Source organism: Trachypithecus francoisi, unplaced genomic scaffold (genome assembly GCF_009764315.1).
Source record: "Trachypithecus francoisi isolate TF-2019V2 unplaced genomic scaffold, Tfra_2.0 Lachesis_group5, whole genome shotgun sequence".
In the NCBI taxonomy this organism is placed as follows: domain Eukaryota; kingdom Metazoa; phylum Chordata; class Mammalia; order Primates; family Cercopithecidae; genus Trachypithecus; species Trachypithecus francoisi.
The window spans coordinates 36,387,572-36,413,020 of NW_022681470.1; the positions used below are offsets into that span (position 1 = coordinate 36,387,572).

General features: G+C 37.5%; 1 protein-coding gene across 3 annotated transcripts in view; it reads left to right on the forward strand.

Moving 5' to 3' along the window:
* The window catches only part of TDRD5 (tudor domain containing 5), a 90,320-nt gene extending 65,832 nt beyond the window's left edge, over nucleotides 1-24,488 (forward strand). For 2 of the 3 annotated variants that reach the window (XM_033197681.1, XM_033197683.1), the window contains 2 exons: nucleotides 6,236-6,437; nucleotides 23,914-24,488. In XM_033197681.1, the coding sequence (XP_033053572.1) occupies nucleotides 6,236-6,437; nucleotides 23,914-24,161 (450 nt within the window). In that variant the 3' untranslated portion in view covers nucleotides 24,162-24,488. Of the gene's footprint in view, nucleotides 1-6,235; nucleotides 6,438-23,200; nucleotides 23,268-23,913 lie in introns of those variants that run through there. The other variant, XM_033197684.1, reaches the window with a different exon arrangement.
* The last annotated feature ends 961 nt before the right edge of the window (nucleotides 24,489-25,449 follow it).

Genomic DNA, 25,449 nt, shown 5'->3' on the forward strand with positions numbered 1-25,449 from the left:
ATGTGCACTTTATCTCAGTTTATGTTGCCATTTTTTCATTATAGGACTGGTGTTTTTCTTTTTTTTTTTTTTCTGAGACGGAGTCTCGCTCTGTCGCCTGGGCTGGAGTGCAGTGGCCGGATCTCAGCTCACTGCAAGCTCCGCCTCCCGGGTTTACGCCATTCTCCTGCCTCAGCCTCCGGAGTAGCTGGGACTACAGGTGCCCGCCACCTCGCCCAGCTAGTTTTTTGTATTTTTTAGTAGAGACGGGGTTTCACCGTGTTAGCCAGGATGGTCTCGAACTCCTGACCTCGTGATCCGCCCGTCTCGGCCTCCCAAAATGCTGGGATTACAGGCTTGAGCCACCACGCCCGGCCAGGACTGGTGTTTTTCTATCCCCAAAGATACATGGGATGATTCTTGGCAGGCTTCAGGCCTTGTAAATGGAACGAAAGTAGAAGTTCATAAACCAGAAGTACTGGGTGCTCAGCAAAAAAATACTGGCACAAACAGGACTCAAAAGGTAAATGTCTAATGCAGGTTATTGGGACAGGTTTGCATAAGGAAGTCCTTTCATTTTTAGAAAGCAAAATTGTCTCAATTTACATAGTTTGATATTGCCTATCTCAACAGGTTGCTGTAGCTGTTACTGTTGATAAATTTGACTTTTTGGGCTTTGTACTAGAGTTATGAGTGCATTTGCACCCCAGAATACTTGTGGTTAATGACCTCTCTCAGCAGTTGTAGAATACATATACATAAAATATAGGTTGATTTAAAAATGAAAACATAATTCCTTATTGCTTCAGAAGAGAATCCTGAGCCTAGAATTTTATTTTATTTTATTTTATTTTATTTTATTTTATTTTATTTTATTGAGACGGAGTCTCGCTCTGCCGCCCAGGCTGGAGTGCAGTGGCCGAATCTCAGCTCACTGCAAGCTCCGCCTCCCGGGTTTACGCCATTCTCCTGCCTCAGCCTCCCGGGTAGTTGGGATTACAGGTGCCGCCACCTCGCCCGGCTAGTTTTTTGTAGTTTTTAGTAGAGACGGGGTTTCACCGTGTTAGCCAGGATGGTCTCGATCTCCAGACCTCGTGATCCGCCCGTCTCGGCCTCCCAAAGTGCTGGGATTACAGGCTTGAGCCACCGCGCCCGGCGAGCCTAGAATTTTAAAAATGATTAAACCTCTCTTAGAGATAGAGAAAATTGGGATTTTCCTGTAACTTAGTCATAATTTTAAACTCTGTGTCTGTTGCACAATATAGACTAGTTTCTTCTTTCACATTGCTTTGGCAGAAAGCAGTTATCCTGGTGTAGAATATTTGTTTCAGGTTTCCTGAATATATTATGAGCATCCTGAAAACAGCAGGACAATTTGTGTGAATCATGAAATTTGACTGCCAGACCTCTTTACTTTTTGTGTTACATTGAAAATAAAGAGCCTAAGTCTAGAAGACTTGTTGAAAAGCAGATCTAGGGAAGAAGAACCTTCTAAGTGACACATTTCCTTCAGACTATGGTTACTTTGTATAATAATAAAGTCATTCTGTATTTCATAGAATGGTCTCTTCCAGAAATGTAGCTTACTTAATGCATGAATTTAGTTTTAGGATAAAGGAGGCTTTTATATTTTGTTTCTCATGTTTTTTTTTTAAAAAATACAGCTTTATTGAAATATAATTGATATACCATTATAATTTGCTAAAGTGCACAATTCAATGTTTTTAGGATACATAGCTGTGCAGCTATCACTACAGTCTATTTTAGCATATTTTCATCACCCTCTCAAAAAAACCCACCCATGACCATTAGCAGTCATATTCCTTCCCCTTCCTCTCATAGCCTTAGGCAGCTACTTACTGATCTGCTTTCTGTCTCTACAGATTTGTCTGTTAAAAGGCATACAGTATGTGCTTTTCTGTGATTGTCTTCTTTCACCAAGCATTAATAATATCTTCAAAATTCATCCTTGTTGTAGCATGAACCATTACTTCATTCTTTTCTATGGCTGAATAATATTCCCTTCTATGATATACCACATCTTGTTTATCCATTCATCAATTGGTGGGAATTTGGGCTGCTTTCACATTTTGGCTATTATGCTGCTAAGAATGTTCAAGTACAAGGTTTTGTGTGAACACATTTTAGTTTTTCTTAGGTATATAACTAGGAGTGGAGTTTCTGGATCGTATGGTATTTCTGCTTTTAACATTTTGTGGAACTGGCATACTGTTTTTCAAAGTGGCTGCAACATTTTATGTTCCCCCCAGCCGTGTAGGAGGGTTCCAGTTCTCCATATCTTCACCAACACTTATTGCCTGTTCTTTTGATTATGGCCATGCTAGTGGATATGAAGGGTGTCTTATTATGGTTTTTATTTCCATATCCCTGATGGCTAATGATGTTGGGTGTCTTTTCATGTGCTTATTGGCAGTTTATCTTCTCTGACAAGATATTCACATCCTTTGCCCATTTTAAAAGTAGGTTGTCTTTTGTTATTTGGATATAAGAAAATATCATATTACAAGTCCCTTATCAGATACATTATTTTCAGATTTTCTACTCTTCTGTTTTTCTTTTTCACTTAATGGTGTGCGTTGCAGCACAAAAGTTTTTTTTTTTTTTTTTTTTTTAAGTAAAATCCAATAGATTTTTTTATTTGGTTGTTTGAGCTCTTGGTATCCCCTAATAAGCCATTGTGTGACCCAAAGTTACAAAGATTTACACCTGTGTTGTCACCTAAGCATTTTATAATTTTAGCTCTTACATTTAGGTTTTGATCCATTTTGAGTTAATTTGTTATGGTGTGAGACAGGGTCCAACTTTATTCTTTTGCATGTAGACATTCAGCTGTATCAGCACTAGTTGTTGAAAGGATGATTCTTTCCCCATGAATTGTCTTGGCATGCTTATTGAAAATCAGCTGACATAAATGATTGGGTTTCTTTCTGGACTCTCAATCCTATTCTCTATGTGTCTGTTCCTATACCAGTGTCACATTGTCTTGATTACTCTAGCTGTTTAATAAGTTTTGAAATCAGGAAATCTGAGTCTTCAAACTTTTTCTGTTGTGTAGTTTTAATACTATTACTTTATACCCCATGAAGAGAATTTACAATGTTAAAATCTTTACTGTATCATAATGAACTTCTTAAGGTGTATTTCTTAAGAAAGTTTTCTTTTTCTATGCCTTTTTCTATTCCTATTCTAAAGCAACCTGTACTTACTATGCAGGTTGAATATGCCTTATTCAAAAGGCTTGGGACTGGAAGTATGCTTAGGATATAGTCCTCTCCTGCTGTCTGTATCTTCAACCTCTTTCTACTGGAGTGTTCTCATAAGCATTTAAACATGTTAATGTACCTTCCATCTAAACAAAATTTAAGCATTATAAATTTTTTTAAACCCACAGTCCTCTCTAGGTACCACACTTGTTTTTCATCCCCTCTGTAGACAAACATATTTTGCCTTTGAAAATCATAAAAGTACTACATATGCAGGATTTTAAAATTCAAGTAGTTCTGAAAGTTATGGAAATAAGATATCCTTGCCTCTTCTAATCCAACTCCGTCATAAGCAGTTTCTTGTATATTCTTCCGAGAAACTAAACACATACATGAGAACATAATACACATACCATTCAGCACCTTTCCATATGAGTATTTACAAACCTACCTCACTGCTTTAAACTCTGGCAGAGTATGGATATGCCACGCTGATTTAAATAGTTCTGATGAATATCTTGTTTTTAAGATTTCGTGTGACTGTCAACAATACTACAGTGATTATCCTTCAAGTCACCATCTTTTCCCATGTTGCTAAATTAGGTGGACATGTTTTAACCTTACAGTACCTGATTGCTCAGCAATATTTGAAAGTAACCTTGCATTCCTTCTTGAAACATAATCTTCCTTTGGCTTTTGTGATGCCGTGATCTTTTTTCCCCCACCTCCCAACGTACTTTCTAGGCTTGCTCCCTGTGATGTCTCCCAGAGTTCTGTCCTATGCCATTTTCTTACTCCTTGCCATGTTATCATTTATTTTGATATGTAACTAGATAAACATATGGTAACCCTATGTGTAACATTTTGAGGAACTACCAGGATATTTTCCAGAGCAGCGGTGCTATTTTACATTCCTACCAGCAATTTAAGAATACTCCAGTTTGTCCATGTCAACACTTGCTGTTCTTGCCAATGATTATAATCATCTGTCTTTTTTATTATGGCCATTCTAGTGGATGTGAAGTGATTTGGGGCATTTCTTCATGTTATGAAACATGTTTCATAAATCATGAACATGTTTGTTGAGACTAACGTGTAGTTCCATCATGGTATATTTCCAGACAACTGTGAGGGAATCAGTTGTTTATAACTACAGAAGAATAAATATGGTAGAGCAGTGCTTCTCAAACTATAATGTGCATACAGGTCACCTGGGAATCTTGTTAAAATGCAGATTCTTATCCAGCATATCTGGGGTAGGGATCAGAGCTCTTCATGTCTAGCAGGCTTCCAACTAATGCTGATGTTGCTGAGTGAACACCACTTTTGAGTAGTAAGGCTCTAGATTACTCTTAGAAGGGAAAGACTTACTGTCAACTAATTGCTTAAATTTACTATACATACTTGCTTTCAAATGTCATACAAATTTAGAGTGAAATTCAGAGTGAAAGCTATCAGGATGCATTTAAATATGTGTCAACAGTGCATCTTTCTTAAATCATATTTGTCAAGAAAGAAGATATAGCTGTTTAAAAATTTTTCTATGTATTATCTATTACACAGCAAAACATAGGCAGTAGGGCATGATGTTTTGTGTGTGCTATAATCTAGGTCCTAGTCTTTACCCCTGACTAGTAAGTTTAAACAAGTTACCTTTTGTGCTCTGAGTTTGCCCACCTGCAAAGATTGATTTGAACTAGTAATCTCCCCAGCTTAAAAAATTCATATTAATAAATATTGATTTACTTAATTATTATTGTAGTTTATTGAAAGAATTCACTGATTCTCAGCCTCATTTTAAATGAAGATAAAAGGTAGCTCAAGTACACATGTGAATTGCATAAACTATGCAAAAATTTGAGTCCAGATCTTTGGTTTCCTGAAATAACATACTGTATTGCCCAGTATAGCTATCTGGAGTTTTAGAATTTCTTTTTTGCAACCAAAAAAGGTTATACACACAGGCATTTGTATATTATATAATTACATAAGCCACATTCATGCCAGCCATCTTTGAAAGTGAGCTGCTATAGATTTTTGCCACAGAAGGAACATTTGCTGATATTAAATGTGTGATGCATATGAGCCAGAAAAACAAGCCTACATCTGTTTGTACTTTTTTTGTTTCAGTTTGCTCTAGGCAGATCCCAGATGATAAACCACTTAGTTCAGTTTGTTACAGCTTGATCTGATGGGGTCCTTTTTACTCATGTTAATGTCAGTTGACATCACCAAAGATGAATGCTATTAAATGACCATAGAGTATACTTACTTCAGCAATGACTATATGGTAGGACATGGGGTCTGTTTCATAATGGTTAAAATTTGGCACTCCCTTCACTTAAGCTCAAGTTCAGTCTCAGTTTGGAAGTTCATCTTTTTCTCTCAAACCCTGGCCTTTTTGTCCCTTCTGAGGAGCATGCAGCTCTTGCCTCCTTTCATGGCTAGCGGCACACACACTGTTTCCCTGACTGAGGACTGAGTGCCCCTTAGGGACGGGGATCCTGTCTGACGGGGAGGTGGCATGGTAGAGCACAGAGAACATAAACTGGCCTCAGTTCAGATCTACACCCTGCCATTTACTGATGGACGTTGGATAACTTAACCACTCTGTAAAAGCATTATGCTAAGTGAAAGAAGACGTAGTAGCACCTACCTAGGACACCTGTTCTGATGTTCAAATGAAGAAACACATGCAGATAAGCTAGCACTGTGCCCAACACGGGGTGCTCAGTGAACGTCACTTCTCTCGTGCCCTGCCCCCCTTTCCCAGCCTGTGTATGGTAGCACTCGGTGCCCTGTTTGCTTATGGGATGTGTTCCATAAATGTTTCTTGAATTGAATTTATGTTCATTAAGATAGAGATGGACTCGCTTTTTCTAGAGAGTATCTAGGTTCTTGAAAGTGGGTAGTTTTATTTATTAATTATAATATGGAAATATTTGTATTTTGCTTATAAGTAAGGAAATAGGGCTTAATTCTTCTTATACTAACATTTTTCATGCTTTTGCCCCATTTTTCCCATTCTGCAGCAACTAGACATAAATGGTTCTTCAGATTCTTCCACACTGCCCAAATTGGAAGAATTCTATACCTCTCTCACCCAGTCAGAGGACCAGAGCCAGTCTGAACCCAACAACAGTCAGACTCAGCCAAAGCAAATTCAGCTTTCCACAGCAGTACCCCGTTCAACTCCTGCAGTGGATGATTCTGCAGAAAAGCCCTCTGGTTCTGGTATGTTTGTGTGTACTTGTGCATGCTCACAGTTGACAAACATGATGGTTTGCCAGGTTGCTAAAAAAACCTTCATTTATCCCTTGCAAAATATGTCTTGAAACATTACTGACCCTAGCATTTGTGTTAAGTCCTTGTTTTATGTTTGGGCTCAATTGTTCCTTTAACTTTGCCACTCTTCTTTCTGCACTTTTTTTTGGGGGGTGGGGGGTCCTATTTGTATAGAGTAAAATTTTCTGGCTGTCAAGTGTATAGTTCTTTGAGTTTTGACAAGTGGATAGTCTTGTCATCACAGCCATAATCATGATAACATTTCCATCAGCCTGAAAAGTTTCCTTGTGCCCCTTTGCAGTCAGTCCCATTGCCTGCTTGCTGGCTTCTGGCATGTCACGTTCCTTTTTCTAGAATTTCATATAAATGGAATAATACATAGTTTTTATGTCTGGCTGGCTTCTTTCACTTACCGTAATATTTTAGAGTTTCATTTATGTTGTGCCAGTATCAGAAATTTGTTGCTATTTATTTGCTGAATAGTATTCAGTTACATGGATATACCACAATTTACCTGTTTACCAGTTAATGGACACCTATGTTGTTTCCAGAATTTGACCATTATGAATAAAGCTGCCATGAACATTTGCACACAGCTCTTTGTGTAGAAGTATGTTTTTATTTCTATTAAATATATACTTAGAAGGCCGGGCACGGTGGCTCACGCCTGTAATCCCAGCACTTTGGGAGGCTGAGGCAGGTGGATCACGAGGTCAGGAGTTCAAGATCAGCCTGGCCAAGATGGTGAAACCCCATCTCTACTAAAAATACAAAAATTAGCTGGACATGATGTCAGGAGCCTGTAATCCCAGCTACTTGGCAGAGGCTGAGGCAGGAGAATCGCTTGAACCTGGGCGGCAGAGGTTGCAGTGAGCTGAGATTGCATGACTACACTCCAGCCTGGGTGACAGAGTGAAACTCCGTCTCAAAAAAAAAAAAAAAAAAATGTATATATACATACACACACATAGGAGTGGATTTGCTAGGTCATACAATAACTGCATGTTTAACTTTTTAAGAAGCTGCCACAATGTTTTCTAAAGTGATTGCACCAATTTGCAATCCCACCAGCAAGGAACAAAAGTTTCAAGCACTCCACATCCTTGCCAACAGATGTTATTGTTGATTTTTTTTTTTTAATTTTCACATATTTGGTTTTTTTTATTATACTTTTAAGTTCTAGGGTACATGTGCAGAAGGTGCAGGTTTGTTACATATGTATACATGTGCCATGTTGGTATGCTGCACCCATTAACTCATCATTTACATTAGGTATATCTTCTAATGCTATCCCTCCCCCCTCTCCCCACCCCATGACAGGCCCCGGTGTGTGATGTTCCCTGCCCTGTGTCCAAGTGTTCTCATTGTTCAGTTTGCACCTATGAGTGAGAAGATGCAGTGTTTGGTTTTCTGTCCTTGCAGTAGTTTGCTGAGAATGATGGTTTCCAGCTTCATCCATGTCCCTACAAAGGATATGAACTCATCCCTTTTTATGGCTGCATAGTATTCCATGGTGTATATGTGCCACATTTTCTTAATCCAGTCTATCATTGATGGACATTTGGGTTGGTTCCAAGTCTTTGCTGTTGTAAATAGTGCCACAGTAAACATACATATGCATGTGTCTTTATAATAGCATGGTTTATAATCCTTTGGGTATATGCCCAGTAATGGGATGGCTGGGTCAAATGGTATTTCTAATTCTAGAGCCTTGAGGAATCACCACACTGTCTTCCACAATGGTTGAACTAGTTTACAGTACCACCAACAGTGTAAAAGTGTTCATATTTCTCCACATCCTCTCCGGCACCTGTTGTTTCCTGACTTTTTAATGATAAGCCATTCTAACTGGTGTGAGATGGTATCTCATTGTGGTTTTGATTTGCATTTCTCTGATGACCAGTGATGATGAGCATTTTTTCATGTGTCTGTTGGCTGCATAAATGTCTTAGTCATGAAGTCCTTGCCTATGCCAATGGCCTGAATGGTATTGCCTAGGTTTTCTTCTAGGGGTTTTATGGTTTTAGGTCTAACATTTAAGTTGTTAATCCATCTTGAATTAATTTTTGTATAAGGTGTAAGGAAGGGATCCAGTTTCAGCTTTCTACATATGGCTAGCCAGTTTTCCCAGTGCCATTTATTAATTAGGGAAACCTTTCCCCATTTCTTGTTTTTGTCAGGTTTGTCAAAGACCCGATGGTTGTGGATGTGTGGTATTATTTCTGAGGGCTCTATTCTGTTGTTCCATTGCTCTATACCTCTGTTTTGGTACCAGTACTAGGCTGTTTTGGTTACTGTAGCCTTGTAGTATAGATAGTATAGTCAGGTAGCATGATACCTCCAGCTTTGTTCTTTTTGCTTAGAATTGTCTTGGCACTGCAGGTTCTTTTTTGGTTCTGTATGAACTTTAAAGTAGTTTTTTCCAGTTCTGTGAAGAAAGTCATTGGCAGCTTGATGGGGATGGCATTGAATCTATAAATTACCTTGGGCAGTATGGCCATTTTCACAATATTGATTCTTCCTGTCCATGAACAAGCATGGAATGTTCTTCCATTTGTTTGTCTATTTGATTGCGTCTATTTGATTCCTCTCTCTTTTCTTCTTTATTAGTCTTGCTAGCGGTCTATCAGTTTTGTTGATCTTTTCAAAAAAAATCAGCTCCTGGATTCATTGATTTTTTGAAGGGTTTTTTGTGTCTCTATCTCCTTCAGTTCTGCTCTGATCTTAGTTATTTCTTGACTTCTGCTAGCTTTTGAATGTGTTTGCTCTTGCTTCTCTAGTTCTTTTAATTGTGATGTTAGGGTGTCAATTTTAGATCTTTCCTGCTTTCTCTTGTGGGCATTTAGTGCTATAAATTTCTCTCTACACGTTGCTTTAAATGTGTCCCAGAGATTCTGGTATGTTGTGTCTTTGTTCTCATTGGTTTCAAAGAACATCTTTATTTCTGCCTTCATTTCGTTATGTACCCAGTAGTCATTCAGGAGCAGGTTGTTCAGTTTCCATGTAGTTGAGTGGTTTTGAGTGAGTTTCTTAATCCTGAGTTCTAGTTTGATTGCACTATAGTCTGAGAGACAGTTTGTTGTAATTTCTGTTCTTTTACCTTTGCTGAGGAGTGCTTTACTTCCAATTATGTGGTCAATTTTAGAATAAGTGTGATGTGGTGCTGAGAAGAATGTATATTTTGTTGATTTGGGATGGAGAGTTCTGTAGATGTCCATTAGGTCCGCTTGGTGCAGAGCTGAGTTCAATTCCTGGATATCCTTGTTAACTTTCTGTCTCGTTGATCTGTCTAATGTTGACAGTGGGGTGTTAAAGTCTCCCATTATTATTGTGTGGGAGTCTAAGTCTCTGTAGATCTCTAAGGACTTACTTTATGAATCTGGGTGCTCTGGTATTGGGGGCATATATATTTAGGATAGTTAGCTCTTCTTGCTGAATTGATCCCTTTACCATTATGTGATGGCCTTCTTTGTCTCTTTTGATCTTTGTTGGTTTAAAGTCTGTTTTATCAGAGACTAGGATTGCAACCCCTGCTTTTTTTTTTATTGTCGATCTTTTTAAATTTTGCCAGTCTGTTGGGTATGTAGTGGTATATTATTGTAGTTTTAATTTGCATTTTCCTGTTTACCACGATCTTCACCATCTTTTTCGTGTCCTTATTTGCCATTCATATATCTTCTTTAGCTAAGTGCCTGTTCAAGTACTTATTCACTTTTTAAATTGGGTTATCTTCTTACCTACTTGTAGAAGTTCTTTATTCTGCACACACATTCTTTGTCAGGTATAAATATTCCTCCAGTCTGTGTCTTGCCTTTTAGTGTCTTTGGAAGAGCAAAAGTTTTCTAGTCCAGTTTAGTGATTTTTTTTCTCTTTACAATTTGAGCTTTGTGTATCTTGTTTAGAAATCTTTAACTCAAATAACTAAGATTTGCTTCTATATTTTCTTATAAAATGTTTAAAGTCTAAGATCCAATTCAAGTTAATATTTGTATAGGGTATGATGTGAGGATCAATGTTTATTTTGTTTGCATCTGAATGTCCAGTTGTTCCAGCACCATTTGTGGAAAAGACGATCTCCAGTAAATCGCCTTGATACCTTTGCCAAAAGTCAATATACTATATTTGTGAGGATCTGTTTCTAAAATTTCCATTTTGTACTCTTGGTCTATATGTCTGTCTTTATGTTACTGTCTTAATTACCATGGCTTTATAATAAGTATTGAAATCATATAATGTTAGTCCTCCAACTTTCTTTTTCCCAGGTTGTTGTGCTATTATAGGTCCTTTGATTTTCACATAAATTTTAGAATTAGCTTGTCAATGTCTACACAAAGTCTGCTAAGATTTTGATCTGATTTTTTAAGTTTGTAGATCAATTTGAGGAGAATTCTCATCTTAATAATATTAAGTCTATCCACATACTACATTTTTTGTTTTGCAACAAAATTTTAATTAGAATGTAAGTTGTTCAGTTATACTGTACTTATGTATAATTTTCATAAAATATTTTGTAAAAACCTAGGATAAATTATATGATTTAAAAAAATTTTTAAATTGTTTTACTTCAGTATGTTTTTGGGGAACAGGTGGTGTTTGGTTACTTGAATAAGTTCTTTAGTGATGATTTCTGAGATTTTGGTGCTCTCATCACGTGAGTGCTATACACTGTACCCAATGTGTAGTTTTTTTATCCTTCAACACCTCCACCCTTTCCCTTGAGTCCCCAAAATCCAATGTATCATTTTTATGCCTTTGCATCCTCATAGCTTAGCTCCCACCTATGACTAAGAACAAACGATGTTTGGTTTTCCATTCCTGAATTACTTCACTTAGAATAATAGTCTCAAATTCCATCCAGGGTGCTGTGTATGCCATTATTTCATTCCTTTTTATGGCTGAAAAGTATTCTATATATACACACACACAACACACATATATATACACACACATATATATATATCATATTTTCTTTATCCACTCGATTGATGGGCATTTGAGCTAGTTCCATGTTTTTACCATTAAAAACTGTGCTGCTATAAACGTGTGTGCAAGTATCTTTTTCGTATAATGACTTCTTTTCCTTTAGGTAGATACCTACTAGTGGGACTGCTGGATCAAATGGTAGATCTTAGTTCTTTAAGGAATCTCCACACTGTTTTCCATAGTGGTTGTAATAGTTTACATTCTCACCAATATCATAAAAGCATTCCCTTTCCACCACATGCATGCCAACGTCTTTTCTTTTTTATTTTTTGATTATGGTTATTCTTGCAGAAGTGAGGTGGTATCACATTGTGGTTTTTAATTTGCATTTCCCTGATAATTAGTGATGTTGAGCATTTTTCCATATGCTTGTCAACCATTTGTATATCTTCCTTTGGGAATTGTCTGTTCAAGTCCTTAGCCCACTTTTAATGGGATTGTTTCTTTTTTTCTTGCTGAGTTCTTTGTAGATTTTGGATATTAGTCCTTTGTTGGATGTATAGATTGTGAAGATTTTCTCCCATTCTGTAGGTTGTCTTGTTAATGCTGCTGATTATTTCTTTTGCTGTACGGAAGCTTTTTAGTTTAATTAAGCCCCATCTATTTAACTTTGTTTTTGTTGCATTTGCTTCTGGGTTCTTGGTCATGAATTATTTGCCTAAGCCAATGTCTAGTAGGGCTTTTCCATTGTTATACTCTACAATCTTTAAGGTTTCAAGTCTTAGATTTAAGTCTTTGATCCATCTTGAGTTGCTTTATAGGGTGAGAGATGAGGATGTAATTTCATTCTTCTACATGTGGCTTGCCAATTATCCCAGCACCATTTGTTGAATAGGGTGTCCTTTCCCCACTTTATGTTTTGGTTTGCTTTGTCAAAAATCAATTGGCTGTAAGTGTTTGGCTTTGTTTTTGGGTTTCCTATTCTGTTCCATTGGTGTATGTGCCTATCTTTATGCCAGTACTGTGCTGTTTAGGTAACTATGGCCAAAAAAAAGTTTGAAGTCAGGTAATGTGATGCCTCCAGATTTGTTCTTTTTGCTTAGTCTTGTTTTGCTACAGGGGCTCTTTTTTGGCCCCATATGAATTTTAAGATTGTTTTTTCTAGTTCTGTGATGAATGATGGTAGTATTTTGATGGAAATTGCACTGAACTTGTGGATTGCTTTTGGCAGTATGGGCATTTTCACAATATTGATTCTACCCATCCACGAGCATGAGATGTGTTTCCATTTGTTTGTGTCATCTATGATTTCTTTCAGCAGTATTTTGGTTTTCTCCATATAGAAGTCCTTCACGTCTTGGTTAGCTATATTCCTAAGTATTCTATTTTGATTGCAGCTATTGTGAAAGGGGTTGAGTTGGTGAACTCAGAAAATCTGAGATAGGTCTCAGTTAATTTAGAAAGTTTATTTTGCCAAGGTTGAGGATGTGTCTGTGACAGAGCCTCAAGAAGTCCTGATGACATGTGTCCAAGGTGGTCAGGGCACAGCTTGGTTTTATACATTTAGGGAGACATGAGACATCAATCAATATATGTAAGAAGTACGTTGGTTTGGTCTGGAAGGTGGAACAACTTGAAGCAAAGGCAAGCAGGGAGGGAGCTTCCAGGTCACAGATAGGTGATTCACAAACGGTTACATTCTTTCGAGTTTCTGATCAGCCTTTCCAAAGGAGGCAAATCAGATATGCATCTCTCTCAGTGGGCAGAGGAGTGACTTTGAGTAGAATGGGAGGCAGTTTTGCTCTAAGCAGTTTCCAGCTTGAGTTTTCCTTAGTGATTTTGGAGGCCCAAGATATTTTCCTTTCACAAGTTCTTGATTTGATTCTCAGCTTGGTCACTGTTGATGTATAGCAGAGCTACTGATTTGTGTGCATTAATTTTGTACCCCAAAACTTTGTTGAATTCATTTACCAGTTCTAGGAGCTTTTTGGATGAGTCTTTAGGGTTTTCTAGGTATACAATCATATCAGCAAACAGTAACAGTTTGACTTCCTCTTTACCGATTTGGGTGCCCTTTCTTTCTCTTGTCTGATTGCTCTGGCTAGGACTTCCAGTACCACGTTGAATAGAAGTGGTGAAAGTGGGTATCCTTGTCTTGTTCCAATTCTCAGGGGAAGTGCTTTCAACTTTTCCCCATTCAGTGTAATGTTGGCTGTGAGTTTGTCATAGGTGGATTTTATTACCTTAAAATATGTCCCTTTATGCCGATTTTGCTGAGGGTTTAATCATAAAGGGATGCTGGATTTTGTCAAATGCTTTTTCTGCATTATTGAGATGATCAAGTGATTTTGTTTTTAATTTTGTTTATGTGGTGTATCACATTTATTGACTTACGTATGTTAAACCATCACTGCATCCGTGGTATGAAACCCCTCTGTCCATGGTGGATTATCTTTTCAATATGCTACTGGATTCAGTTCACTAGTATTTTGTTGAGGATTTTTGCATCTGTGTTCATCAGGGATATTGGTCTGTAGTTTTTTTGTTATGTCCTTTCCTGGTTTTGGTATTAGGGTGATACTGGCTTCATAGAATGATTTAGGGAGGATTCCCTCTTTATCTTTTGGAATAGTGTCAATAGGATTGGTACCAATTCTTCTTTAAATGTGTGATAGAATTCAGCTGTGAATCCATCTGGTCCTGGACTTTTTTTGTGTACAATTTTTTTATTACCATTTCAATCTCACTGCTTGTTATTGGTCTGATCAGAGATTCTGTATCATCCTGGCTTAATCTCGGACAGTTGTGTATTTCCAGAAATTTATCCATCTCTTCTAGGTTTTCTAGTTTACGTGTGTAAAGATGTTAAAAGTAGCCTTGAATAATCTTTTGTGTTTCTGTGTTATCAGTTGTAACATCTCCTGTTTCATTTCTAATTGAGTTTATTTGAATCCTCTATCTTCTTAATCTCGCTAATGGTCTTTCAATTTTTATCTTTTCAAAGAACCACCTTTGTTTTTCATTTGTCTTTTGTACTTTTTTTGTTTCAATTTCATTTAGTTCTGCTCTGATCCTGGTTATTTGCTTTCTTCTGCTGAGTTCGTGTTTGGATTTTTCTTGTTTCTCCAATTCCATGAGGTATAACCTTAGATTGTTTATTTATGCTCTTCTAGACTTTTTGATGTAGGCATTTAATACTATGAACTTTCCTCTTAGCACCAACTTTTGCAGTATTCCAGAGGTTCTGATAGGTTGTATCATTCAGTTCAAATAATTTTTAAATTCCCATCTTGATTTCATTGTTGACCCAGTGATCATTCAGGAGCAGGTTATTTAATTTCCATCTATTTGCATGCCTTTGAGTGTTCCTCTTGGAGTTGATATCCAATTTTATTCTGTTGTGGTCTGAGAGAGTACTTGATATAACTTCAATTTCCTTAAATTTACTGAGGCTTGTTTTGTGACCTATCATGTGGTCTGTCTTAGAGAATATTCCATGTGTTGATGAATAGAATACATATTCTGCATTTGTGGGGTAGAATGTTCTATAAATATCTGTTAATTCCATTTGTTGTAGGGTATAGTTTAAGTCCATTGTTTGTTGACTTTCTGTCTAGTGCTGTCAGTTGAGTATTAAAGTCCCCTACTATTATTGTGTTGCCATCGATATCTAATTTCTTAGGTCTAGTAGTAATTGTTTTATAAATTTGGGAGCTCTAGTGTTAGGTGCATGTATATTTAGAATTGCTATGTTTTCCTGTTGTACTAGTCCTTTTGTCATTATATAATGTCCCCCTTTGTCTTTTAACTACAGCTGCTTTAAAGTTTGTTTTGTCTGATGTAAGAATAGCTATTCCTGCTAGCTTTTGGTGTTCATTTGCATGGAATATCTTTTTCCACCTCTTTACCTTAAGTTTATGTGAGTCCTTATGTGTTAGGTGAGTCTCCTGAAGGCAGCAGAAACTTGGTTGGTGAGTTCTTATCTATTCTGCAGTTCTGTATCTTTTAAGTGGAGCATTGAGGCCATTTACATTCAATGTTACTATTGAGATGTGAGGTACTATTCTATTCATCATGCTATTTGTTGCCTGAATACCTTGTTTTTTTCATTGTTATTGTTACATAGGTCCTGTGAGATTTATGCTTTAAAGGAGGTTCTATTTTGGTGTATCTTGAGGATTTGTTTTAAGATTTAGTGCTCCTTTAGCAGTTCTTGTGCTGGCTTGGTAGTGGCGAAGTCTCTCAGCATTTGTTTGTTTGGAAAAGACTGTATCTTTCCTTCATTTATGAAGCTTAGTTTTGCTGGCTACAAAATTCTTGGCTAACAATTGTTTTGTTTAAGGAGGCTAGAAATAGGACCCTAGTCTCTTCTAGCTTACAGATTTCTGCTGGGAAATCTGCTGTTAATCTGATAGATTCTCCTTTATAGGTTACCTGATGCTTTTGCCTCACAGCTCTTAAGAGTATTTCCTTGGTCTTGGCTTTAAATAACCTGATGACTGTGTGCCTAGGCAGTGATCTTTTTGTGATCAATTTCCCAGGTGTTCTTTGAGCTGCTTGTATTTGGATGTCTAGATCTCTAGCAAGACCAGGGAAGTTTTCCTTGATTATTCCCTCAAATACATTTTCCAAACTTTTAGATTTCTCTTCTTCCTCAGGAACACCAGCTATTCTTAGGTTTGGATGTTTAACCTAGTCCCAAACTTCTTGGAGGCTTTGTTCATTTTTTAAAATTATTTTTTATTTGTGTTTGATGGATCAGGTTAATTCAAAAGCCTTGTCTTTGAGCTCTGAAGTTCTTTCTTCTGCTTGTTCAATTCTATTGCTGAGCCTTTCTAGTGCATTTTGCATTTCTCTAAGTGTGTCCTTGATTTCCAGAAGTTGTGATTTTTTATTTATGCTTTCTATTTCACTGAAGAATTTTTCTTTCATATCCTGTATCATGTTTTTGATTTCTTTAAGCTGGACTTCATCTTTTTCTGGTGCCTCCTTGATTAGCTTAATAGTCAACCTTCTGAATTATTTTTCTGGCAATTCAGAGATTTCATCTTGGTTTGAATTCATTGCTGGTGAGCTGGTGTGATCTTTTAGGGGGGTTAAAGAACCTTGTTTTGTCATATTACCAGAATGATTTCTCTGGTTCCTTCTTATTTGAGTAGAGTATATAAGAGAAAAGATCTGGGATTCGAACGGCTGCTGTTCAGATTCTTCTGTCCAACAGGATGCTCCCTTGATGTGGTGTTCTCTTCTTTCCCCTAGGATTGGGGCTTCCTGAGAACTGAACTGTGGTGATTGTTTTTGCTCTTCTGGGTTTAGCCAGTAAGTGGAGCTACTGGGCTCTGGGCTGGTACTTGGGGGTATCTGCAAAGAGTCCTATGATGTGATCCATCTTCAGGTCTTGCAGCTCTAGATACCAGCACCTGTTCTGGTGGAGGTAGCAGGGAAGTGAAGTGGACTCTTTGAGGATCCTTGGTTGTGTTTTTGTTTAGTGCACTGGTTTTGTGTTGGTTGACCTCCAGCCAGTAGACAGTGCTTTCAAGAGTACATCAGCTGTGGCCCTATAGGGAGGATGCAAACTTGCCCTAGGCATACCTGGTTAAGTATTCAGGTTTCTCAGCCAGTGGGCAGGGCCATAGAGCTCCCAAGAGATTATGACCTTTGTCTTTCGCTACCAGGGCAGGTAGAGAAAGATCACCAACCAGGTAGGGGCAGGGATAGGTTTGTCTGAGCTTAGCCCCTCCTTGGGGAGGGCTTGCTGCGGCTGCTATGGGCGTGGGGGGTGGTTCCCAGTCCAGTGGAGTTATACTCCCAGGGGGATTATGGCTGCCTCTGCTGAGTCATACAGGTTGCCAGGGAAGTGGGGGAAAGCCGGCAGTCACAGGCCTCACCCCGTTCCCACGCAGCCTGCGGTTCTAAAGGCCAGTCTCACTCCCACCGTGGCACCGAGCACCGAGTCTGTTTCTAGGCAGCTGGTGACCAGGGCTGAGAACTTGCCCTAGACCACGAGACTCCCCGTTGAGAAAGCAAGAAGACTCAGTTATTCGGCATCTCAGGCAGCCTTCAGGGGTGATGCAGTTTCTTCAAAGGGTCTGTGGATTCTCTCAGCTTTCCCTGTTTGCTCCAAGAACTACCACAGGAACATAAGTTCACGACGTGAGTGTCCACGTGCTGCTTTGTCTGTCCAAGCAGGAGCTACAAGCTAGTCCTGCCTCCTATCCAACATCTTAATCAACTATATTTAAACATTTATCCTTCTTTAATTTCTAGCAATGATGTCTTGTAGTTTTCAGTGCATAGGTGTTTTTCATCTTTTGTTAAATTTATTCCTATTTAATATTTGTATACTATTGAGTAAATGGCATTTTAAATTCAATTTTTTATGATCACTGGTATATAGAAATATAGTTGGTTTTCATATATTCCGTGACCTTGCTAAACTAATTGGTTCTAATAGCTTTTTTGGGATTTTCTGTATAGACCTTTCGTATGTTGGGGGAAAAAATCAGTTTACTACTTGTGAAATTGTTTGCCATTTTTCCTTTTCCTTGCACTGGTTAGGACTTCCATTATAGAGTTGAATAGGAGAGGCCAGAGTGACGTCCTTGCATTGTTGTTGATCTTATAGGGAAGCATTTTATCTTTTACAAATAAAGTATAATGTTAGCTGTAGCCTTTTTGTAGATGCTTTTGGTAGGCTGAGAAAGTTCCAGTTTATTCCTAGATTTCTGATAGTTTTTATCATGAATGGGTGTTGAATCTTATCAAATGCTTATTCTGCATCTGTTGAGATGATTATGCTGTTGCTTGTTTTGACTGTTTATGGGATGGTGAATTACATTGATTTTCAAATATTAAACCAACCTTAAATTCCTGGGATAATGCCCTCCTGGTCGTGATATACTATCCATTTTATATAATGTTAGACTCTATTTGTTAAAGTATTGTTAAGGATTTTTATGGCCATGTTCACGAGGGATATTTATCTGTAGTTTTCTTTTTTAATAATGTTTTTGTCTGATTTTGGTATCCAGATAATGCTGCTTCATAAAAGAAGTTGGGAAGTGTTTCCTCCTCTTCCATTAATATTTTCTGGAAGAATTTGTGTGGAATTCATATTATTTCTTCCTTAAATGTTTGGTAGAATTCAATAGTGGGGACCTCTGGACCTAGAGTTTTCTTTGAAGGAAGGTATTTTAAGCTAATGTCTTTAACAGATACAAAGTTATTGATTATCAGTTTCTTCTCAAGTAAACTTTGGTAGTTTTCTCTTTCAAGGAATTTATCCATTTCATCTAAACTAAAATTTATTAACATACATTTTCATATTCCCTTATTTTAATATCTCTAGATATTAGTAATTTGTGCCATCTTTTTCCCGCTTGATCTTAGTGTGCCTAGAGGTTTATCAATTTTATTGAACTTCTCAAATAACCAGATTTTTTGTTCCATTGATTTTCCTGTTTATCTGTGTTCTATTTCATTATGTTCTTTCTTTTCCCTTCCATTTGATTACTTTGGGCTTAATTTTCTTTTTCTAGTTTTTCAAATTGAAACCTTAGATCATTCATTTTATAGTTTTTCCTAATATGTGTTTAGTGATACAATTTTCTGTCTAAACCCTGCTCTTGCTGCATATTTTGATATGTTGCATTTTCATTCATTTCAAAATATTTTATAATTTCCCTTGTGAATTTTCTTCTTGACCTATTGGTTATGTAGAATTATGTTGTTTAATTTCCACGTACTTGGGGGTTTTCCAGATGTCTATTATTTATTTCTAATTTAACTTGTTGTGATCAAGCAACATAAATTGTAATTCTTTAAAATTTTTGACACTTTTATAGCCTACAATGTGCTCTATTTTTGTAAATGCTTTATCTGTACTTTAGAACAATGTATATAGTCTGATGATAGGTAAAGTATTTCATAATATCAGGTCGAGGTGATGAATAGTGTTGTTTGAATCTTCTGTATCCTTACTAATTTACTAATTGTTCAATCAATTATTGAGAGATAATTGTTGAACTCTCTTAATTATAGTAGTTGATTTGTCTTTTTCTTTTTTCAATTTTAACAGGTTTTGCTTTAGGAACTTTGAAGCTCTGTTAATTAGGGTTATTATGCTCTCTGGATGAATCAATCCACTTATCATTATTAATTTACTCTTTATCTTTCATAATATTCTTTGCTTTGAAATCTATTTAGTTGATATGAATAAAGACACTCCAAATTTCTTATGATTTGCATTTGCAGGGCATATTATTGCCATCCTTTCACTTTTAACCTATCTGTATCTTTATACTGAAAATAGCTTTCTTGGCTGGGTGCTGTGGCTCATGCCTGTAATCCCAGCATTTTGAGAGGCCAAGGCAGGAGGGTCACTTGACCCTAGGAGTTTAAGATCTGCCTGTGCAACATAGTGAGACCCTGTCTGTACAAAAATTTTTTGAAAAACTAGCCGGGTGTGCTGGTGTGCACCTGTGATCCTAGCTGCTTGAGAGGCTGAAGCAGGAAGATCACTTGAACCTAGGAGGTTGAGCCTGCAATGAGTGGCGATTGCAGCAGTGCATTCCAGTCTGGGCAGCAGAGTGAGACCCCATTTCAAAAACATAAAAATGTAGATAGATAAAATTTTGTAAACACGTGGTGTGGTTTTGCGTTTTTATCAATCTTGACAGTCTCTTCTTTTAATTGGAATGTTTGGACAACTTAAGGTGACAATTGATATGGGTTAATATACATTATTTTGCTATTTGTTTTCTTTTTGTCCATTTGGTCTTATGCCCTTTTTTCTCTTTTCCTACCTTTAAAGTAAGGTTTTTAAAATTCCATCTTTATCTCCTTTATTGGCTTGGTAGTTTTGTTCTTTTTTTAGTGGTTTAGAGTTTATAGTATATATCTTTAAATTGTCTCCTTCAAATGATACCACTTTATGTATAACATTAAAACTTTTCATTTTTCCCATGCCAGCCTTTTAGCTATTGTTATTATATATTTCACTTTTTAAATACGTTGTAAACCCCACAATCCAATTCTTGGATTGGATATCAAAAATATCCAGTTCTTGTTATTTTTGCTTTATAGTCAGTTATCTTTTAAAGATATTAAAAATGAGAAAAGTTTATGTTTACTCACACATTTTCCATTCCAGTGTTCTTCATTCCAATGTATAAATTGGGGTTCAGCAGAGAGCCAAAAAATAAATCTTTTTAGCTTTGTAGGCCATATGATCTGTGGCAATTATTCAACTCTGCTGTTACAGCATGAAAACAGAAAATAGGTAAATGAATGAGAGTAGCTGTGTTACAATAAAACTTTATTTATAAAATCAAGTGGATTTGGTCCACAGGGCCAAAAAAATTTAATTTTTTTTCTGTCACCCTTCCCCAGTTTTCTTGTAACTGCAGTTACACATGTGGTAGACTGTTTGATGTTGTTCTATTGCTCACTGATACATTTCTTACTCTCAGACTTTGCTGTGTCTCATTTGAATTTGTTTCTACTACTATGTCTCCAAATGTATCAGTCATCTTGTTCAGTTTCTAGTTCAGTGTTTTTTGTTTTTGTTTTTGTTTTTTAAGACAGAGTCTCGCTCGGTCACCCGGGCTGGAGTGCAGTGGTGCACTTTCGGTTCACTGCAACCTCTGCCTCCCAAGTTCAAGCGATTCTTCCACCTCAGCCTTCCAAGTAGCTGAGATTACAGGCTTGTGCCACTATATCCAGCTAATTTTTTAAGTTCTAAAATAATGGATTATGCCTCCTTTTTCTCTGAAATCTATGTTTTTAAGATCTAGAGACAGGGTTTCACTGTGTTGGCTAGACTGGTCTCGAACTCCTGACCTCAGGTGATCTGCCCGCCTCTGCCTCCCAAAAGTGCTGGGATTACAGGCGTGAGCCATGGCACCTGGCCCAGTGTATTTTTCTTCTCTAGAGGTTTGACTTGGGTCTTTTTTATATCTTCCATTTTTTTCCACATTATAGTCATGTTTTCCTTTTTATCTTCTTGAATAGAGTGCTCTTTAAACAACTGTTACAATATCCATGTCTTATGATTCTATCATATATATAACTTTTGAATTCTGTGTCATTTCTGAATCTGTTTATATTGATTTTTCTCCTGATTATAGGTCTTATACATTCTCTGTATCTGGTAATTTTTTATTGAATGTCAGACACTGTGAATTTTACATTGTTGGCTTAATTTCTTTCTAAATTATTATTATACTTAAGTTCTGGGATACATGCACAGAATATGCAGGTTTGTTACACAGGGTATACACGTGCCAGAGTGGTTTACTGCACCCATCAACCTGTCATCTACATCAGGTATTTGTCTTAATGCTATCCCTCCCCTTGCCCCCCACCCCCCGACAGGCCCCAATGTGTGATGTTCCCCTCCCTGTGCCCATGTTCTTATTGTTCAACTCCCACTTATGAGTGAGAACATGCAGTGTTTGGCTTTCTCTTCCTGTGTTAGCTGAGAAGGATTGTTTCCAGCTTCATGCATGTCCCTGCAAAGGACATGAACTCATTCTTTTTTATGACTGCATAGTATTCCATGGTGTACATATATGTTGGCTTAATTCCTTCCCTTTCTCCTTTTCTTCCTGTCTTTTTTTGGGGTGAGGAGATGCAATTTAATTTCCCAATTTTTTTTTTCTTTCAGTGTTCCTTTTAGGTTTACTAGGCTGGTCTGGAAAAGCCTGTGGTCTAGGTCTGGTTTGGTTTGGCTTTGCTATTTAGGCAGTACCTAATACCTTCTGAGATTATTGATGGACTTGATGTTGCATGTGTTAGGATGTCTTTCCACTATGGCTGATGAGAACACAAACTGTTTTGTCCCAATGTAAGATCTAATGATTATTCTGCCTGCTCCTTTCTGGTAGTTTTTCCCTGGCCTTCGTAGTTTGCTCACACACACAGGAGTCAGATGACTACTCAGTCCAAGACTCAAGGAGACCTCTCAGCAGATCCTCAGTTTCTTCTCTGTCTCTCTGCAGCTGCCTCCTCTCTGGTACTTTATATCCACAAATTCTAGATGCCTAGCCTTTCTGAATTCTGAACTTTCTTTCCTCAACTCAGTAAGACTACCTGGTTCAATCTGGATTCCTCCTCCTCATACTACAGCCTGAAAATTCTTTTCAGGCAGTGAGCTAAAGCACTTACAGATTGCCTTCTCTCAGGGGTCACTGTCCTGGGATGCTTGTTCAATGTCTGAAAGCTGTTGTTTCATACATTTTGTCCAGTTTTCCAGCTGTGTAAGGCAAAAGAGTAAATATTCTTGTTGAAAAACACCATGACTGAAAGCAGAAATTTTGCTACTCTTAAATTCTTTGGTCATGTGTTCCTGCTTTTCATACCTTTTAATATCTGAGCTCACCTAAGATTTCCTGTAAAATCACATTATTTAATTAAATTATTCTTTTTCCTCTCTAGTAGACACTATAGTTTTATGATCAGAATTTCACTTTTTAGAATATGCTGTCAAATCCTCCTTGAACATCTCTTCACAAAAGTGTAGAACATATACCACGCGTTACTCTGCTAGATGCTAAAAATGCAAAGATGAATTAAATAATGGATTATGCCTCCTTTTTCTCTGAATTTTTTGAAATCTATGTTTTTAAGATCTAGAACAATGCTATTCAAAACGTAGTCTACATACTGGTGCCAGTTTGAAGGGTTTGCCGCAGTGGACTACACTGTAAGGAGTTTATTCCAGAGTATTCAAGCAGCTACATTGCTGAACATGTGCTTAGCTCACCTGAGTTTTTTTTTTTTTTAAGCAGGACTTTCTTGAAAGAAGCAATGTGTTGGTTTAGATGCCAGAAGAAGCACCTTCTTTCATTGTAGGCAGGTAATAAGCGGTTTATAGACCAGCTACGAGTACACATCTCAGAGTGCTTAGCATCCCCTTCCTTGGCTGTTAGGAAATCTCAAGCATTGCAGTTTCAGCCATTTTATTTAAAGGGTTATTTCTTCTTAATTAAAATGAATTACTTAGGCATTCATTTTATGGCTGATAACTGGTTTGGGGGACTTCTTAGCAACCACAGTCTAGGATGGTTTTATTTTTATCCTGGCGCAGACTTGGAATTGGAACAACTTTGGCAACAGAGAGAATGCCTGTGGGACACCATTCAGCTTAGTGCTGGAAGGAAATAGAAGCACTTACGGGCTCTTCTCTGGGATTTCTATTATATCCAATTTATTTTTATGACATTCCTAGAAATAAAGCATCCCTTCCTTGTTCGTAAGTATATTTTCCCTCTCTCACCTTCATCCCAACAAGATTTATTTTATCTCAATTCATGATTCCCCATTTCCTTTCCATTTGTTGACTGGTTTCTAAGTCTCATCTTCTCTGATTAACCATTGGTAATTGTCACTACCTAACAGAAAATGATTGTAATACCAATTAATATAGAATTAGAATGGGGGAGAGAAGGCAGTAAGTATGAGAACCCCGTGAAAAGATGTTTGTGTACTCTTTCTTTTCCAGTGGAAAGCTCACCAGAGATCCTAAAGAATGAAGATTTTTCTAGCAGCCGTGCTATTACAGTGTACAAAGACAAGAGCCAAGAATCCATGGACCAGCTGTCTTTGATTTTGTCTTATGAGTGCCAGATTTCTCAGAAGCTCTACATTCCTCGAAGTACAGCCACTGCTGCCTTAGGTGCTGCTGCACGGTTAGCTACATCCAGGAGCCTCCTACACTGGTACCCCAGTGTGAAAAGGATGGAAGCATGAGGGAGGGAGGGAGGGAGAAAAACAGAATCCAGCCACTTAGGCCTTGATAAACTCCCAGGCCAAAATGAGGAGGTGTTGAAGCAAAATCGTATCTTGATTGTTGATACTTTTGTCTTTCTGTGGCTATATGTTAGCTTTATTAGGCTAACAGTCTACTTTGATGTGTAAGTATCGATATTTACTGTTAATCTTGATTTTTCTTGATTTTATTGTGTGTTGTTTTGTTCACCTTTGTTTTTAATGTAGTTTAAAGGATTTTGTTTTTTGTGTATGTTTCTGTTTTTCTTGTACATTATCATGACTGATAAATGAAAATTGAAAAACTAATGTTTGTGATCCATATTTGGCAAGACAAAATAGTCTCACATTCCTATCTCCAGAAAAAAAGGATATCTGACTCTTAGGGCTGCTTTCTAACTTGAAGTCTTCTATATCATAGAGCATCATCATGTCTTTGAAATATTGGGATCAATAAGAAAATCTACACCCTGAAGCATTGGTCATATGAATACTTTTACATTTCAAAAAAATTAAGCTGTTTGCAGTAAAGGCAGTTTCTGAAATGTAGCCGAGCCATCTCTATAATTATCTCAGTTCCCAAGAGCCTTAATGTAGCAATTGTTCCACAGTGGCTTTTTTTTTTTTTTTTTTTTTTGAGACAGAGTCTTGCTCTGTCGCCCAGGCTGGAGTGCAGTGGCCGGATCTCAGCTCACTGCAAGCTCTGCCTCCTGGGTTCACGCCATTCTCCTGCCTCAGCCTCCCGAGTAGCTGGGACTACAGGCGCCCGCCACCTCGCCCAGCTAGTTTTTTGTATTTTTTAGTGGAGACGGGGTGTCACCGTGTTAGCCAGAATGGTCTCAATCTCCTGACCTCGTGATCCGCCCGTCTTGGCCTCCCAAAGTGCTGGGATTACAGGCTTGAGCCACCGTGCCCGGCCACAGTGGCATTCTTTAAGCATTTATATAACATGATGTTCTCTGAGGTCAAATTCTGTGAAATGTGATATGGTAGTCTGTTCAGCTCATAATATAAATCATCAAAAAAGACTGAAGGTAAAATTTTAAAATGTGAGTAATGCTAGTTAATTTTTTTTTACCAGACTTATACCTAGATTTTAAAAATATTTTACACACAGAATTAACCCCCAAAACAGAATCATTTCTTAGAAGTAAAATCTGAGAAAGAGATGTAAATCGTGAGCTTGCTTCATGTAACAACAAGCTATATTCTCACCCATATAGCTGCTCTTCTAAGGCCTCCTTTTTTGGCATTAAATGACAGAGCTGGT